General features: G+C 51.5%; 1 protein-coding gene across 8 annotated transcripts in view; it reads right to left on the reverse strand.

Annotated features, from left to right (window-relative positions):
- Positions 1-17,520, reverse strand: part of PCGF3 (polycomb group ring finger 3) — a 54,594-nt gene that overhangs the window by 16,520 nt on the left and 20,554 nt on the right. For all 8 annotated transcript variants that reach the window (XM_059067423.2, XM_067036875.1, XM_067036879.1 and 5 more), the window contains 2 exons: positions 7,636-7,746; positions 6,725-6,813 (listed from right to left, as the gene is read on the reverse strand). In XM_059067423.2, coding sequence (XP_058923406.1) covers positions 6,725-6,813; positions 7,636-7,746 — 200 coding nt within the window. The remainder of the gene's footprint in view (positions 1-6,724; positions 6,814-7,635; positions 7,747-17,520) is intronic.

Consider the following 17,520-nt stretch of genomic DNA (forward strand, 5'->3'; position numbering starts at 1 on the left):
GCAATCATGGTAAATGTCAAATAACTTGCCAGTTAAATAAATTTTGATTTGGTTTTTTAAAAACCCCCAGCTCTCTGCTGTAAAAAGTGTCACATTTAAGAAAGATGTTAAAAAACCCTGAAATACCAGGCAAATATCAGCCAAAAAGAAAACAGACAGAGATGTATTATTACATAAAACAAATTTCTTAATAAGAAAAACTCCCTAAGGATGGGAAACATCTCTGAAGCTGAATATGCACCTAGTAACAAACTTCAGTGGACAGACGATGAGAACTAGAGCCCCCAAAGCGGCGGGAGTGTCACAGTCTCTGTCAGGGATGCTGGGCTCTGCCGGCCTCGGGCACACGGACCAGAAGGGCGTCTGTGTCCAGGGCCAAAGCAACAGGCCCAGGACCCCGGAAGGAACCAACCGCACACTGAACCCTAAACCCAGCACCTACCGGTAGCCGCGTGGGCATGGGCAGGGCCGCCGGCTGCACCCCTGCACCCCAGCCGGAGAGGCCTCGTGCCCATCAGAGGTGCTGACCAGGTAAAGGGGGCACAGACTCCCCCACTGTGGGCGTGTCCCCCGACGAGGAGGCTCAGTTTGTGTGAATGCAGGAGTGACCTCGGAGTGTGACCTACGGGGGGGAACTCAGGACGGTGACACGCTTAAACCTTTCACACAGTGTTAACCTCCGGACTGTATGAATGCATTACCTATTTAAACGCACCAAGATAAAGCATGTTTCTAACTTTTTAACCGCTTCATTGCAGTATAATGTACATGTATCTGTTTTAAGTATGCCATTCAGTAATTTTTAGTAAATTTAGAGAGCTGGGCAGCCATCACCACCATCCAGTCTGAGGTCGGTCCCATCAGCTCATAAACACTCTCAGAGCCTTGGCGGTCAACCCCGCCCAGCCCAGCGGGCCACCCCTCGGCCCGAGTCTGGGGACCGGCCTCTCCTGGACGGGTTACAGATGGGATCATACGAGACGCAGTCTCCCCGTCTGACTTCTCTCACACGGTAAAGTGGTGAGACTCAGGTGCACAGCAGCGCCTTGCACCGCCGGCCAGTTCCACATCCCCGTCAACGCCTGTCAGTGGCTGTCTTTTTGATTGTAGCCATCCTGGTGAGTGTCAAATGCTACTTCATTATGGTTTTCATTGGAATTTCCCTAATGACTAAAGTTGTCCAACATCATTTCACGTGACTATTAACCATTTGTAATTCTTCTTTGGTGAAATGTCTACTGAAATCTTTTGCCAATTTCTTAATTGGATTGTTCATTTTCTTATTGAGTTATAAGAGTTATATATTATAGATACAAGTCCTTTTCAGAAATGTGACTTGCCAATATTTTCTCCCAGTCTGTGGCCTTTTAAAATTTTCTGAATAGAGTCCTTTGAAGAGCAGCAATTCTTTTTTTTTCTTTTTGGCTGCACTGCCATCAGTCCCCGACCAGGGACTAAACACGGGCCCTCGGCAGTGAGAGAGCAGAGTCCAAACCCATCGGACCAGCAGGGAGGTCCCAAAGAGCAGCAGTTCTTTTTTTTTCTTTTCTCAAAGGGCTGCTTGCTTTTATGTTTTATTTGTCTTATTTTCTGGCCCCATCATGCGGCATGCAGGATGTTGGCTCCCCAATCAGGGATCAGACCCACACCCCCTGCAGTGGAAGTGTGGAGTCCTAACCACTGGACTGTCAGGCAAGTCCCAAGAGCAGCAGTTCTTAATCTGATGAAGTCAATTTATCAATTTTACTTCCTGAGTTGTGTTCTTGGTTTTGGATCTGAGAACTACAGGCCTAACCCAAGGAAGGCCCTAAACAGTTTCTCTCATGTTTTCCTATGAAAGTTTTCAAGTTTTAGCTCTTATATGTATTTTTAAATCAATCTATTTTATTTTATTTTATTTATTTCATCTTTGGCCGCATTGGACCCTCACTGCGGTGCGCGGGCTTCTCAATGCGGCGGCTTCCCCGATGCAGAGCGTGGGCTCCAGGCGCGCGGGCTTCAGCATCCGTGGAACGGGGCCTCAGAAGCTGTGGCTCACAGGCTCTAGAGCACAGGCTCAGCAGTTGTGGCGCACGGGCCCAGCTGCTCTGTGGCATGTGGGATCCTCCTGGACTAGGGCTCGAACCCGTGTCCCCTGCACTGGAAGCCAGATTCCTAACCACTGTGCCACCAGGGAAGCCCTAGCTCTTATATTTTGAGTTAACTTTCGTATGTGGTGTGAGGCAAGGCACAAATGAACCTTTCTGCATGTGGATGTCCGTCCAACTGTCCCAGCACCACTTGAAGAGGACACTATCCTTTCCCCAGTGAAGGGCCGTGGCACCTGTGCTGATAACCAAATGACCCTAAATCTAAGGGCTTATTTCTAGACCCCAGAACTGGTTCCATTGACTTAAAAAGTCTACCCTAACACCTACAACAAACATCTTGATTACTGCAGCTTTTTAGTAAGATTTGATGTTCAAAATTTTCAATGCATACTTTAAAAAATAACTAGTGGATCAAAAAGAAATCACAATGAACATTTCAAAATATTTAGAACGAAACAGTATAATGGAAACTATATGAATATTCAACTCAAGAAAGCGGAGACAAAACAAGAGGGGCGTAGAAAGGTCAGAAGGAAGGAGCGCCGGGCAGAGAGGCCGCTGGCGATGACGGCCAAGAGAGCGGAAGGCGTGCTGTGGTGCCGGGAAGAGAGACGGAGAAACGGTGCGCGGGGGCAAGGCCCGAAGACAAGCGAGAAATTCTAGGAGCCGGTTCACGCCCCAAGCGTTGAAAACCTAAGTCCAGGCAGAAAGTTTCCTCGAAAAAACATAACTGATCAAATGAACTAAAAAAGAAACAGATTTGAGTCGGGCTGAAATCATTAAGGAAATGTGTTAAAAATCTTCCTACCCCTCTCCAAAAGAATTAACCGAGATCTGATGGCTTTATATAGTAAGTTTAACCAAAACATTCAACAAAACGGATGCTCTTAATCTCATAAAACTTTCCTAGAGAATAAAAATGGGAAAAGAGAGCCTATCCCCAGCTCTGAGACTTCCTACCTTGATACCAAAACTGAACAAATGCATGTGAAAAAGGTGTAGGCCAATTCCTGCAAAATGACTGAGAAAATGTCAAAAGACTCAACACACAGGTCCACGAACACAGTAAGTGATCTGCACGTAAAGGAACCGAGAGAGCCACACCCGCCCTCCCCAGGAGCTGGAGGTGGACAGGAGGCGGGCCCGCCGAGCCCAGGGAGCCCGGGACGGGCAGCGCGTGGAGGACCCGCCTGGGGAGACCGGGCAGCGCCCAGGAGGCTGTGAGGGCTGGGATAGTCAGAACATCCGACGGAAAACAGTGAAATCTTCATCCCACGGCGTGCGCTGTGCACGCCACACAGGACACACTGCAGGTCCCACCGCTGTTCCATGTCACACGGCACCTACGGGAAGCGGCTACATGACGCACCTCAAAAAAATTCAAAAGTCTAATTTTACCTGAGAAAAGGGAGCTGCACAAAGACACCTGTTCTCCGGGCTCTCTGGTTGGTGGCTACATCATACCACCCGGGTGGGACACCCGCTCGGTAAGCAGTCTCTGTAGAGCCCAGCAAGTCCCGGGCTGAGCGCTTGACGCCCTCTGCCACGCGCTGCCCGCGCCCCTGGCCCTTCCCTCCCTGGCGGGCCCTGCTCCCCGGCCTCGTCTGACCACCCTGCTCCAGGCCCGGCCCACCCTCTCCCCGCCTCCTGCTCCCCACGCCTGGAGCCCCTGGCACGTCCCTGCCCCGCGGCTCCGGGGACCCCGGCCCCAGGGCGCCTCAGCCCCACGCGGCGGGGGTCCTCGCTGGCAGTGCGCCCTGGGGGCAGGGCAGGCCAGGCGCCGACCGACCGGGCGCCCCCCTCCTGGCGGCAGGACACCCGGTTCCCAAGGGAGCCACGGTGCGGGCGGCAGGGACACTGCCTAACAGGAGGCTGTACAGACTCCCAAGCACAGGACCTTTGAGCCCCACCGTGGATGAAGCCACCGGAAGGACAGAGTGTCCTGCAAGGAACAGGCCCGGGACAGCCAGGAGCAGATCAGCCGACAGGGTCCCGATGCCGGAGAGGAGGCGGGGTGACGGCGGCAGGTGGGGGGTCAACCCCACCCTCGAAACTGGCTGTGTAATCACCAGCGACCCAGCCCCGGCACAGGCCGAGGAGGAAGGAGCTGGCCCTGCCCGGCGGGCCTGCAGCCGCCCTGGAGGATGGAAGGGGCACACTCGCGGGAGGAGCGTCCTGGAACTAAAGTAACAACAGAACAACTTACTGGAAAAAGAGAAGAACAGCCGTGAAGGGGTCTGAAGTTGAAGCCCGGGGGCTCAGGGCCCAGAAGGCAGCGCGGAGAGCGGGGTCCCCGAGTGGGAGAAGGTGGGACACCAGACACAGGATGGTAGCAGAGACGGGCTCCCCAAACCCTGACCTCCCAGGGACAGAGATCCTGCCAAGCTCCGAACGGGGGAAACAGCGCGCTCCTGAGGAAGGGGAACGTCTGAGGAAACGAACGTTCCGGTTACCGGAAGCCATCTGGTGAGAGCACGCAGCCCACAGCAGTGACAGCCCAGGCGCGCGGCGCTCAGCCTGGCACCGGCTCTCGGCCCACAGGGATGCAGCGGGGCCCACCCCCCAGGCAGGCTGCTGGCTCTTGAAAGCAACCGATCAAATAGACAAATCTTCGGCATGTTTGGGGCAAAAAACAAAAGGGAAATATTGGTAACGATAAACACAAACACTGGAGATTGAAAACTGACGGAGCAGGGGTTAAGCGAGAGGGCCCGCCCTTGTGCCTGGAGGGGCCGGGCCGGCAGGTCCGACCCCAGATCCCGGCGGGGCCTCCAAGTACAACAAGAGGTAACTCATCAGAGCCCGGGAGAGGGGACATGCGGGCCCCACGGGGTGCCCTTCACCCCAATGTTTATCCTTCTCTCCATTCACGTGAAACGCACCTGAGCACACCCAGCGTTCCACACAGACGCGCTCCTACTCCTGTGATGCTTGTGGAAATGTTTCAACAACACAGAAGCAAATAAACTGGAAAATTAAGCCTATAAACTGGAAAATTATTCCATTCTTATACCCAAACCACACTATTTAATTATGTCTTTAATAAATGTAAGTGTACACATACGCACGTTTTACTTATTAAATATATATATACTGATTAGAATGTATACAGATAGATAGATAGGTAGATATAAGCAGACCTTGCTTTATTGTGCTTCGCAGATACTGTGTGTTTTATGAACTGAAGGTCTGTGGCAGCCCTGCGTTGTCAGATATGATTACCATTTTTTAGCAATAAAATATCTTTTAATTAAGCAATGCACATTGTTTTTTAGACACGACGAAACCGCACACTAAATATACTACTGCACAGTGGAAACGTTAACTTTTATATGCACTGGGAAACCCCCAAAATTCACAACTTGCTTTATTACAGTGGTCTGGCACCGAACTGCAGTGTCTCCCGAGCTGTCTGTGTAAATATGTGCGTGGGTAGCTATGCTACATACATACCCTGATACAGCCAATACCCCTAAGTTTTCATGGCTATTCCCGAGCTTTTCCTCTCCCAGATGAGGCTCAGAAGCAGCTGGTTAAATTCCTACTTATAATAAATGGTTAAAATCACAACCACTGAGATTAATTTGGCAAGAACTCACATCTTAACATCAACCTTCCATCCAGAAACATCCAACTATTCAGTTTTCTCTTACGTCCTTCCATAAAAAGAACGTGTCTTTGTTCCAGCCTCACACACTTCTCAGTAGGCGGCCTCCGCGTTTTTATTAGTTATGTGAACAAGGCCGCCCACAGCGTCTATGACACACTGGTCCCATCACCCGAACGAGCAGCTTCCCCGCGCGGTCCGAGATGCCACGTCACAAGACGTGTAATCTGAGAGCCACGGCTCGCCCGGCTCACGTTCTCCCGTCTCCTGACTATTCGGGCTGGGTCCCCCGACCCGTGCTGAGTGACAGCTGAGAAGGGACGCTGTCTCGTTCTGACACTAACAAGACAGCTCCGTCCCATCGTAAAGTGTGGCGACTGCCGCAGCTGTCGGGTCAAGCTGCTCTAACAGAAAGACCCACAGACACGGGTACGGGATTGTATCAAACTCTTCTGCAGCATCACGGTGATGATTCAGTTTCCCTTTTTTAATGTGATAATGTAGTAAGTGACATGTGAACAGCGCCCTCGAGGCGACAGTCTCACCTTGTTTTGCCTGGATGATGCCCGCCCCACCTCCTCCACGTGGACAACCGGGGTTGGGGTCGCGGGGGGCCGAACATACCCACGGGGGTGGAGGCCGAACTTTAAACTTTTGATACCCAAAATGTTCTACAGTGAGTACGCATTACTTTGGCAATCAAAAAAGAAGGAAATGGGAATTCCCTGGTAGTCCAGTGGTTAGGCTTTGGTGCTCTCCCTGCCGAGGGCCGAGGGCCCGGGTCCGATCCCTGGTCTGGTCGGGGAACTGAGATCCCGCAAGCCACGCGGCACGGCCAAAAGAAGGGGAAAAAGGCAAGTAAAGGCAGGAACCGGAAGGGAAACTAAGAAAGTCGCCGCCATCGGAGCGTCTGCACTGTCTGTAGCTCTCGGCCCCGCCCCCGCCCCCGTCCCCCGCCTCCGCTCAGCCAGCGGCTCAGCGAGCGGCGCCCCGCCGGCGGGCGGGCCGGGGCCCGGGCGGCGCCCACCTGCTCGTCGCTCCTGTGGTAGTCGCCGTCCTCCTCCTGCTTCTCTTCCGCCGCTTCTTTGTTCGAACCATCGTCCGCTTTGGTTTCTCCTTTTAGCAAAAGCAGAAAATACTGGGTCATGAGGCCAAAGTGTCAAGCCACTGTGTTTTAACTCTACCGTACACTTGAATGCTATAAAACCCCAGCGTTTTAAGAGTTTGCACACGTGAGAGCCGGGGGAGCGCTGCTCTCCACTGTGCTTTACGCCAGGGGCACCCCGCCAGCCCAGCACCGCCGACGCCTCGCGCCTCGACTACGCCAGGCAGCGAGCCACCCCCGAGCTCTCACTGTTCCGGCACGGCTTTAAATGCTAAGACCCCACCTGGGGAAAGGCGGGATTCCTGGCTCCCTCGCTGACTCTTGGCCTCGCCTCCCCGGGGGCCCCGAGCTCGCACAGTCTGCAGACCCCACTTCCCCGGGCCGACAGCCAAGCCCCTCCCTCCTGCTCACGTTGTTAGAAAGGCACAAGGTGGACTAAAGGGGCTTGGGAGTCTGTGTGGTCCACAGTGTCGAAGATTCAAGGAAGTTGTTATGATACGTACAGATTCTAAAGCACCCTTAATTTTACTCATAGCCAAAGTGGAGTCTGGCCATTCTGAGAGAAAGCAGACGAAGCCGGGGAAGAGCCCGGGGAGGCCCGCACGCTCGCGTTCCCTCCACACCCCACCTCCAGGCAAGTTCGGGTACCCCTCGGGCTTCCTCTCACTGGCCCACCACGCAACCCCTCGGTCGGAGACCCCATTTCTCAGCACCAAGTGAGGCTGACACCTGCCCACACCTCTGTCAAGAACCTGTGTGGTGGGGGGCGGGGAGCGGGAGGGACACAGGGGCTCTTAGCAAAAGGTCTAGTAAATAAAACCCAGCTCACTCACCATTTCGATGGGAATCTAGGTGCTGTTTTGCAGAACAGGTCTCCCCCTTGACGTCTCCAGGCACTTCCAGGCCTAACTTGTGGTAGAATTCCCTCTGTTTTCTCATTTCCGCTATTAAAAATTAATATATAATCCTTAACCCTAAGTAGGCAATGGACCATATCAACACTGCTCACAAATGTCACATGAAGAAAACCGAAGATTTGGATTAAAAGTCTGCCTGTGAGAAAATAACAACTTGGGACCGTGCCCCCTCAAATCCTGGAGCAGCTGCCAGCTGTGGGCCATGGGACACGCCCCAGGTGGGGGCCTGAGCCCCCCAAGCGGAGGCGCTGCTGGCTCTCTGGACGCGCATTCACAGCCCCCCCCGCGGGCCCCTCCCAGGCAGGGCTGCCGTCCCCACCCCTGCTGTGGCCACCCCTAGGCGTGCCCACCAGGGGTGGGGGGACGGACCAGTACCCCCTGGTGTCTGTGGCTGGCGGTCACAGCTCGCTGAGTCCTGGATGCACGGAGCCGCCCACCACAGGGGAAGGGTCCCTACTGAACGGGGGTGATGGGCACCACGCGGCCTCCTGCCCCGGCCGTCGGCCTCCTGCCACTGAGTGGGGACTGGGCCGGGCGGCGAGAGGACAGCTGGTCCAGGCTGGACCCTCGCACATTCCTGGGAAGGGCCGACTCCGTGACACAACGGGGCTACTGACGTACGGCTCACATGCAGGTAACGAAGCAACGGTCACCGCCCAGGGCCACACGGGACGTCGCAAAGGAAATTTAAACCCAAGCTGCTCAAACCAATAACGTGTAAGTCACGCCGTGAAAAATATTTATGTGCAGGTGACCGAGGAAAGCTCGGTGGCACTTTTCACCTGCACGTTTGTCTCGCCTAAACACGACGAGCTCTGCAAGGGCCAGGAACATGACTTGGCCACGTCTGGGACCCACAAAGACACTCCAAAATATCTGATTGTGCAGGCAAAAATAAAAGTTGTGAGGCAGCGGACTCGCACGGAAAGAGGGAGGCCCCTCAGAACTGAACTGATGAGCGCAGGCCAGCCCACAGCCGGGGGCGTTGGAACCAAAGACGGAGAAACCACGCGTCTGGAAAGTCAGGGATCAGCTTGAAAGGAAACATTTCCCTTAAACAGTCACATAAACGCCTGCAGAGGAGTGAAGGCCTGAAATGCACTGCTGGTGGTGCAAGCCCGTTCCTATCTGTCCTTCAGGGAGGGCGGGGTCTGCAGGTAACAGCCCCCCCCCCCATCAATGCAAAGAGGGAACTCCTCACCCGACAGGCGGACAGGGTGCCGCTTCACACACGGGCAGACACTGCCCTTGGAACGCAGTGAGGGTCTGTGGCCGCCCCGCGTCAAGCGAGCCTGTCGGCACCTCTTTCCAACAGCACCTGCTCGCTTTGGGTCCCGTTTTGGTAATTCTCGAAGTACTTCAATCTTTTCCATTATTGTTTTATTTGTTATGGTCTCTGTGATCAGTGATCTTTGATGTTACTATTTTAATTGTTTTTTTTGTTTTGTATTTTTAGTTACAAGATGTATATTGTTTTTTAGGCATAATGCTATTGCACATTTAATAGACCACAGTATAGTGTAAACATAACTTTTTTATATGCACTTCTGTATGATTTGTGTGATTCACTTTATTGCAATATTTGCTTTACTGCGACGACGGTCTGAAACCGAACCTGTGGTATTTCCGAGGTCTGCCTATACCTGGTTTTAATTTCCATTTCTTTAATTTTCACCTATAAGAATGAAAAAGGATTGAAAAATAACAATACTCAATGTCAGATATTCCCAGGTGTAGAAATGTCAATTGTGATAACTTTTCAGGAAAGCACCTCGACATATATATAAAAGATATTTTAAAACTTAACTGCTGACCCAGAAGTCCCTACTGCTAGTAATGTATCCCAAGGAAATAACCAAGTAAGGGCATAAGAAGATATAACCTTATTTGCAACACTGAAGTATCAGAAACAACCTAAATGCTAAGTGTCTGACAACGTGGGCTGGGCCAATCAGAAGACCTGACTCCCAGGGCTTCACTGGTGGCACAGTGGTTAAGAATCCGCCTGCCAATGCAGGGGACATGGGTTCGAGCCCTGGTCCGGGAGGATCCCACATGCCGCGGAACAACTAAGCCCGTGCACCACAACTACCGAGCCTGCGCTCTAGAGCTCGCGAGCCACAACTACGGAGCCCGAGTGCCACAGCTACTGAAGCCCGCACACCTAGAGCCCATGCTCCACAACAAGAGAAGCCACTGCACTGAGAAGCCCACGCGCTGCAATGAAGAGTAGCCCCCACTCTCCACAACTAGAGAAAGCCCACACACAGCAACCAAGACCCAATGCAACCAAAAATTAAATAAATAAAATGAAATTTATTTTAAAAAAAGAAGAGCTGACTCCCCACCAGCCTCATTCTGTCCCAGCAGACACTTCCATACAGGGCCACAGAGCCTCAGAACGCTTTTCAACACCACACTGGAGATACCACTACATCCACCACTGACAGCTGACATGCAAGATAGCCCTAACTTATCCGCTACGCTGGGCTAAGAGAGTGGGCCATTTGTTCAGGGGATACTTTACAGCCAATAGAAAAGATGACACCGATCGTGCTCACGGATGCGGGGGCAGCTCTACCACGAACTGTTCATGAGAACGTTGCAGACAGAGTACGCCTTCATTTTGGGTGCAAGTTACGATAGTGGTATGACTAGGATGCCGTGGGTCCAGGGGAGGGAGGAAAGGCTTATAAAAAGTTAACACTGCCCTGGGCACATGCACTGCACTGCACCACAAACCTCGGGATCATCACAGCAGATGCAGAAGCAGCATCATCTGATGGAATACAACGCCCACCCTGACCAACAGCAGCCGTGCCTGATGAAGGGCTTGCGGGAGCCGGCAGCCGACTCCAGGCTTGTGCGGCAGAGACTGAACGCCTCCCCGGGATCAGGGACAGGAGGGGTCCCGCGTCACAGAGTTCTAGCCCAGGGCTGGCAGACACTGCTGTGAAGGACAGACAGTAAATATTTGGGGCTCTGTAAGCTAAATATCAAAACTGAGATATTTTATCAGTACTTACATAACAGAAGAGAGAACAGAATTTTTATTGAGAAAACTGAAATAGAAATATATTCAATACAATATGTACATACGCATACATATCAGGTGCATTGCTGCCATTATTATTTTGAACTGTTATCTATTAGATAAACGAAGAATAAGAAAATTAAGCATCTTTATCTTACCTTCACTTATTTCTTCTTTGATGCTCTTCCTTTCCTTAGGAGATCTGAGTTTCCGACCTTTATCATTTTCCTTCTTTCTAAAGAACTTCTTTTAACAACATTTCTAGAAGGCAGGTTTACTGGCAACAAATTCCCCCAATTTCTCTTTGTCTGAGAAAGTCTTTATTTCTCCTCACTTCTGGAGGATAATTTCTCAGGGTACAGAATCCTGGGCTGCTGGTTTTTCTCTCAACGCTGTAAATATTTCACTTCACTCTTTGCTTGCATGGTTTCTAAGGAGAGGTCAGATGTAATTCTTATCTCAGTTCCCCTGTAGGTAAAGTGTACCCTCTCCCCTCCAGCTTCTTTGGGGACTTTTTTCTTTATCTTTGATTTTCTGTACGTTGAAACCCAACCGGCATGCCCATGTGTAGTTATTCTGGTATTTGTCCTGCTGGGTGTTCTCTGGGCTTCCTGGATCTGTGGTTTGGTGTCTGACACTGATTTGGGGAAATTCTCAGTTAAAATGTTTCAGTATTTCTTCTGTTCTTCTCTCTCTTCTCCTTCTGGATTTCCCATTATGTCAAACTTTCACCCCACAGTCCTTAGATGTTCTGTTCTTTCAGCCTTTTCTCTTTGCTTTCGGGTTTTCAGGGACTCTGTCGAGATGTCCTCTCACTCAGAGGTTCCTTCCTCAGCCATGTCCAGTCTAATCAGCCCATCAAGGGCAACCTTCATTTCTGCTGCAGGATCTCTGGCATTTCTTTTTGGTTCTTCCTTAGGATTTCCACCTCTCTGCTCACATTCCCCATATGTCCTGCATGCTCTCTACTTTATCCATTAGAGCCCTTAGCACATTAACCACAGTTGTCTTAAGTCCCGGTCTGATAATTCCAACATCCCTGTCACGTCTGGTTCTGATGCGTGTTCTGTCTCTTCAGATTCTGTTTTTTGCCTTTTAGTATGACTTGTAGTTTTTTTCTTGTTAGCTGCACGTGATACTGGGTAAAAGGTACTGCTGTAAATAGGCCTCAGTGCTGTGGTGGTGAGGTGTCGGGGAGGGGACATCCTACAGCCTTGATCACGGTTGTCCTTGGTGAGCTTGAGCCTCTGGACTGTGAACTTCGCTTGTGCTTCTCAGGTTTTCCTCCTCACTAGGGCGGGACAAGGTGGCTGAAGTTGGGTCTTTCCTGCCCCCAGGCAAGTCTTGCTCTGATAACAGCCCAGCAGGCAAGGTTGTGGTTAACTGGGTCCCCGGAGGTCAGGTCTTCTTCAGATGTACACGGGGCTTGGGGCACTTCTTTCCCCTCCCCTGCTGGGGGAACCTGGTCGAGTTCCTGGAGACGAACCTCACAGCATCGCGAGGCCCGCTGTGACAGCCCCCGGGCAGGTCTCAACTCTTGGACTTGTCCACCAGGAGCCTCAGCGACCCCTCAGTCACAGGTCAGGCTCTCCTGCCCAGGCTCTGGCTCCTGGGCATTTCCAGTCCCGAGTCTGCGGCAGGCAGCCATGTGCCCCCACGTCTGTGGTCAGTCCCCCATCTCAGAGGCAGCGGCTGGCCCTGCACCTTCCTCTCTTACAATCTAAGAACTGCTGATTGTTCAGTGCCTTCTGCCTTTTACTTGTCGTTGGGACGAGTGGAGACCTCTAAGCTCCTTACGTGAGGCACCAGAAATCTGAAGTCACAAAGTTAAAAACACAGGAGTAATAACTGAGCATGAAATGTGCAGTGCAGGCCACTAACGAGAAGAACCGGACGCCTGTCGGGGGGGCGGATAACATTTGTTTAGTGGGGTAAAAAGTGAGTGCTGCTTATTGTCAGAATTGACTGCTCATGTTCATCTGTAGTGACATCTCACATATTTCACCTTGAAAATGTCTTTGCGCACAGAAAGACTGGCCTCAGTCCAGAGCAGTCATCGCTCAGAAGGCACTGAGGGAAATTCTATTAGATTCTTCTCTTGGGATTTGCCTTTGTTCTGCAGACTGATCTCTTCCCCGTGCAGGTCAGGTGGATGCCCCTCGACTGCACAGGTATATGGATTCTGAAACACGGAAGCTGCTTCACCTGCACCAGGCCCTAGACTCCAGCAGGGCTGTTTGCCGGGGCTCAGCAAACAGGTCTGCTGTGAATCTAGGGGGTGGTCTCCGTTCCCCTTGAGCTGCCGACAGCCCGGGGCGTCTGCACGGCGGCTGGATGGGGCTTGCGATTCATGAGATGTTAGTTGTTGAAAACGTCCCACATTGTAGGCTCTGCATTTCAGTATTACTCTTCCTTATGACATCAGGCTGGATTCATCAAGAAACATTATCAGGTCTTTAACAGAAGCAAATTTCCAAAGCCATTCGGCGTGATGTTGTTAAAGGTGTTTCTTTTCATTCAGAAAAATTTCAATCTGCACTGAGCTCAAAAAAACCCCCCAAAACACACACAGCAAAAAACGACCACTGCCAAGGCATCAAAATAGTGTGTGGCTGTGGTAAGGAAAGTTGGGATATTCAGCTTTTAACTGACAAAAATTCACACAAATGATTACATCCAAAAGCGCGAATGAATTCCACCGTGGACACCACTGGTTCAGAACGTATGAAAGATCCAAGTCTTTTCTGCAAAGTACCTACTGATTGATGAGTATCGTGATGAGCTTTCATTTAAAAGCTAACGTTTTCACAAGTTTAATTTGTTCAACCAAGTATTTCCCTGACCCCCACACACATTCACCAACACGGCTGTAACACATCTCAACAGAGCCCGCTTCAGGTCGTACTGAATTAGCATTTTTCTCAGCTTCCTGGAAAACCCTCTCTCCTGCGGTTGTGCCCCGTAGACTCTGTGTAGAGGCTCATTCGCCCGTCACATCACACGCACCCAATGAACACTTCGCAGACCCGGAGACTCCAGAGCCGAGGAGAACCACTCCAACTGCCCGCCTCGCCTCTGCGGGCTGGTGTTGCCCCCGTCAGCTCCCTGAGCGACGGTGCTTGCCGCGGCCCCTGCTCTCAAACAAGCTCACTTTCTCCGGACACACTTCCTCAGCTGCTGCAATCAAACAACATTTAACCAACTTATCATCAGTAAGTGATTTTCCTTGTGTGACCAACAAATGAGCCAATCAGAAACTTACTCTGATTGCAGCCTTATAGGTTATTCTTATTTTTGTGAAGAAATCCTGCTGTGATGAGACATTCCATTTTAAATTTTCAGTTCTTTCTAAAAGTTGCTTTCCTCTGAGTGCTTAGTCTGATGCCAACACATATTAGAACTTTTTATTTTAACATAGATGTAGCGTCACCGCAAGATAAACAGGATGCTTCCCCGGCTGACAGTGACGATCCAAGGACAAAACCGTCCACCTGTCACCATGGCTGAAAAGCTGGACGCTTCTCCCCTTGTTTGGACGCGGCGGTGCCGGTAGTGCGGCCTCCACAGCGTTTGTGCCGACAGGCCTGGTCCGTCTGCTGCAGATGTTCCACCCGCCGTCGAGTGTGAGACAGACGTGCGTCCCTGAATGAGCGGAGCTGTGTTCCAGCAAACTATCCATGGACGGTGACATCTCCACGCAAAACTTTCACGTCACAAAATGTTCTTCTTCTTTTGATTTTTTCCAACTATTTAAAAATGTGGGGACTTCCCTGGTGGTCCAGTGGTGAAGAATCCGCCTTCCAATGCAGGGGACACGGGTACGAGCCCTGGTCCGGGAACTAAGATGCCACATGCCATGGGGCAACTAAGCCCGCGCTCTGTAACAGAGCCCGTGCACGGCAAAACACAGCGAGGACCCAGCGCAGTGAGAAAAAAGTTCAAAACGCTCTTGGCTCAGGAGCTGCATACGACAGGCAGGGGCCAGATCTGGTCGGTGGCTGGGGTTTGCTGGCCGCCGTTCCAGCCAGTGCAAAGAGGCAAGAGAAAGAAATGCAGGTGCAGGTGCTTGGCGGAGCAACCCTACTTCCAGAATAAAGCCCAGAGACATATTCACCCACGTCCACAAAGTTTACAAGAGAACATTCACTGCGCCCCCTCCCCTAGCTTAAAGCAAAAGATGAGACGCACGTGAAGTGTCAGTCAGGAGAGGACCCTGGATGAACAGGAGGAACCCCAGCAGCCACTGTTAAGACCCTGGAGAGGAGCTGCTGCAGCCGAGCAAGGGGGTGTGACACACAAAATAGGTCACTGGATAAAGTTTACAGATAAAGATGCTGCCTCGGGGAAAACAGGCTTTTTTAAATTATAAAAACAGAAAGAAACAACAAACAACTAAAAAACTCATTTTCCACCTAAAAGGCTTCATCTACAAGGGAACAGAAAAACACAGTCTACCGGCCACCTGCTGGATCCAGAAAGCCAAGACACTTTTTATTTCCCAAAATTCGTGAGAGGACGGATGCCAGAAGTGAAGCCCCCTGCCACGGGGTCAGGCAGCTAGAAGGGGCTGCAGAGCAGGAGGGCATCCTCCAGACACCGCCGGGCCCCCAGGGTCACTGCCCTGTCTCAGTACCACACGTCATGGTGAAATGTGCTCTGGATTCTCTGGAGGACCAGGAAGAGGGCCCATCTGAGAAATCAGCTTTACAACACTGGCTCAAAACCAGAGAAACTGCAGACAGCCCACATTCAGAAAACAGCCCGCTGCTACGGACTTGGACACTACAGTGATCTTTTAAAGAGCAACACAGGACCGAAAGTTTGAGAAAACAGAGGAATGGATCATTTGCCTACCCAGAAAATACCCTGGAATGAGGGCAGAGCTCAGGCTGCCTTGTGCATTAGTGTGAACTTGGGGCGTTCTGGAATCTCTCCAGTTCTTCCACTTGAGGGTGGTGTTCATGGCTACACGCGGCCCGTGGAGAGGACGAGGGGACACATGCACAGGACAGACTCGGGAGGAGTCAGCAGAGACTGACAGCTGCCGCCTCCCCTCACAGCCAGAGCTCCACGAAGAAGGCGTCACTGTGGCCCCCACGCGCCACCACCGCCCCCAGGGGGGAGCCCAGACCCTGCAGGCCGGCCCCACGCAGCCGAGAGGGCAGTGCCCGCCAGCCACAGATGGGGGAGGCTTTGAACTTCAAAAAGGACAGTTAACTGCAATAATCTGAGAACAGTAAATGCTCAAAGCCATCTGATCGTGGCTGGAGCAGCTGGGAAACCAGCTCATTTTCTGTACGCAAATAAAGGAAAACTTCACACATTTGTTCTGCTGTTCTGTACACAGTGGATCTCGGGAAACCAAGTCAGGGAGCGTGTCTTTATGGAGGCCTCCCCGCCATCCGTGGAGGCGGGTGATGGAACAGGGGCCGCGGTCTGGCTGCCTCCAGGCCTCACAGGCTCTGCGGGGCCTGGCTGCCAGGACCACGTCTGCGAGGGCCCCGTCTGGATGGAGTGACACTGGAAGGTGCCAGAGTCCGACGGGGCCTCTTGATCCCACCCACCCACAGGAACGTGGAGACAGGAGGGGCCGGGGGGGGCCCGCGTGGAGCCTGACTGAGACCAACTAAACCCTGAGAGACGGGAACGCCTCACCCACTGGTACCTGATGCTAATAGGGAATCAGCACTATCGCCTCGGTTTACGAAGGTGCTGGAGCTCCGTGTTTTAAGAAAAATCCTTCTCTTTGGGGAACGAATGGCAACGTTTCCAGATGAAACAACAGGAAGGGTGGGGGAAGGAGGCGAACAGGTTTGAACAGGTTTCACCACAAGCTGACAACTCCTGACTCTGGATCATAAATACATAGAGATCTTTACGAGATCTTGCCTTTCGCACGCTGAAAATATCCTATAATGATTTTTAACAGTGTCAGTATTTTATTTTCCTGCATTCTTTGCTTTTCCCCAGCACTAGAAAACCCTTCAAATATCCAAAGATGATTGTTTTTATCTACATTTACTCAAGAAATTTAAACTCTTCTTTTATGGATGAATTCTACGAACAATGAAAGAAGACTTTAACAATATCACTCCCTAGGTTGTGTCTTAAAGATCAGATGTGACATCCACTGACCTAACTGAATAAGCCTGTACTTGAAATTATAAGCCTCTTCTGAAACACAACAGTAAGAAAACACTGCCCAATTGCTAATGTATCTTATCTTCTTTTCTTCTCCGCCCCTCCCATCCCAGGACCCCCATATCTTATCTTTGAAAGAAAGTAGCGCCTAGGTTTTGTCAGCTGGCACTGCTTCACCAGCCACTGCCCACAATGAACAGATTTCTGAAGTCTCTGTCCCCCCCCCGACCCCCCCGCCACCAATCACTGCCCCTCAACAAGGGCAGGACAGTCTCAGTGTTCAGAATTGCAGAAAAGTTTTAAAAAGAACAGCCATTTCCACTTTCAGGATATTTCTACCACACAGTATTTCTTCTCAACTCTCATAGATTTGACTTTAACTACAGTTAAACTTTACTGACAGACACAGGGTTCCCGGCTTCACCTCTGGGCGGCACAAGTGAGAGGCCGCCCTGCGCCTCCTGAGCGAAGCGGGAGGTGTGAGTGATGATGGATGAAACTGGCCAGCACACGGTCATGAGCTCAGAGCAGGGCTGAGCGAGACGTCCAAAGCCAGGACCCCGGAGAGAAAAGCCCCTCAAAGGCCGTGCTGCGGACGCAGGAGTCCAGGTGGATGCTCTGACACT

Source organism: Kogia breviceps, chromosome 6, assembly GCF_026419965.1.
Source record: "Kogia breviceps isolate mKogBre1 chromosome 6, mKogBre1 haplotype 1, whole genome shotgun sequence".
NCBI classification, from domain to species: domain Eukaryota; kingdom Metazoa; phylum Chordata; class Mammalia; order Artiodactyla; family Physeteridae; genus Kogia; species Kogia breviceps.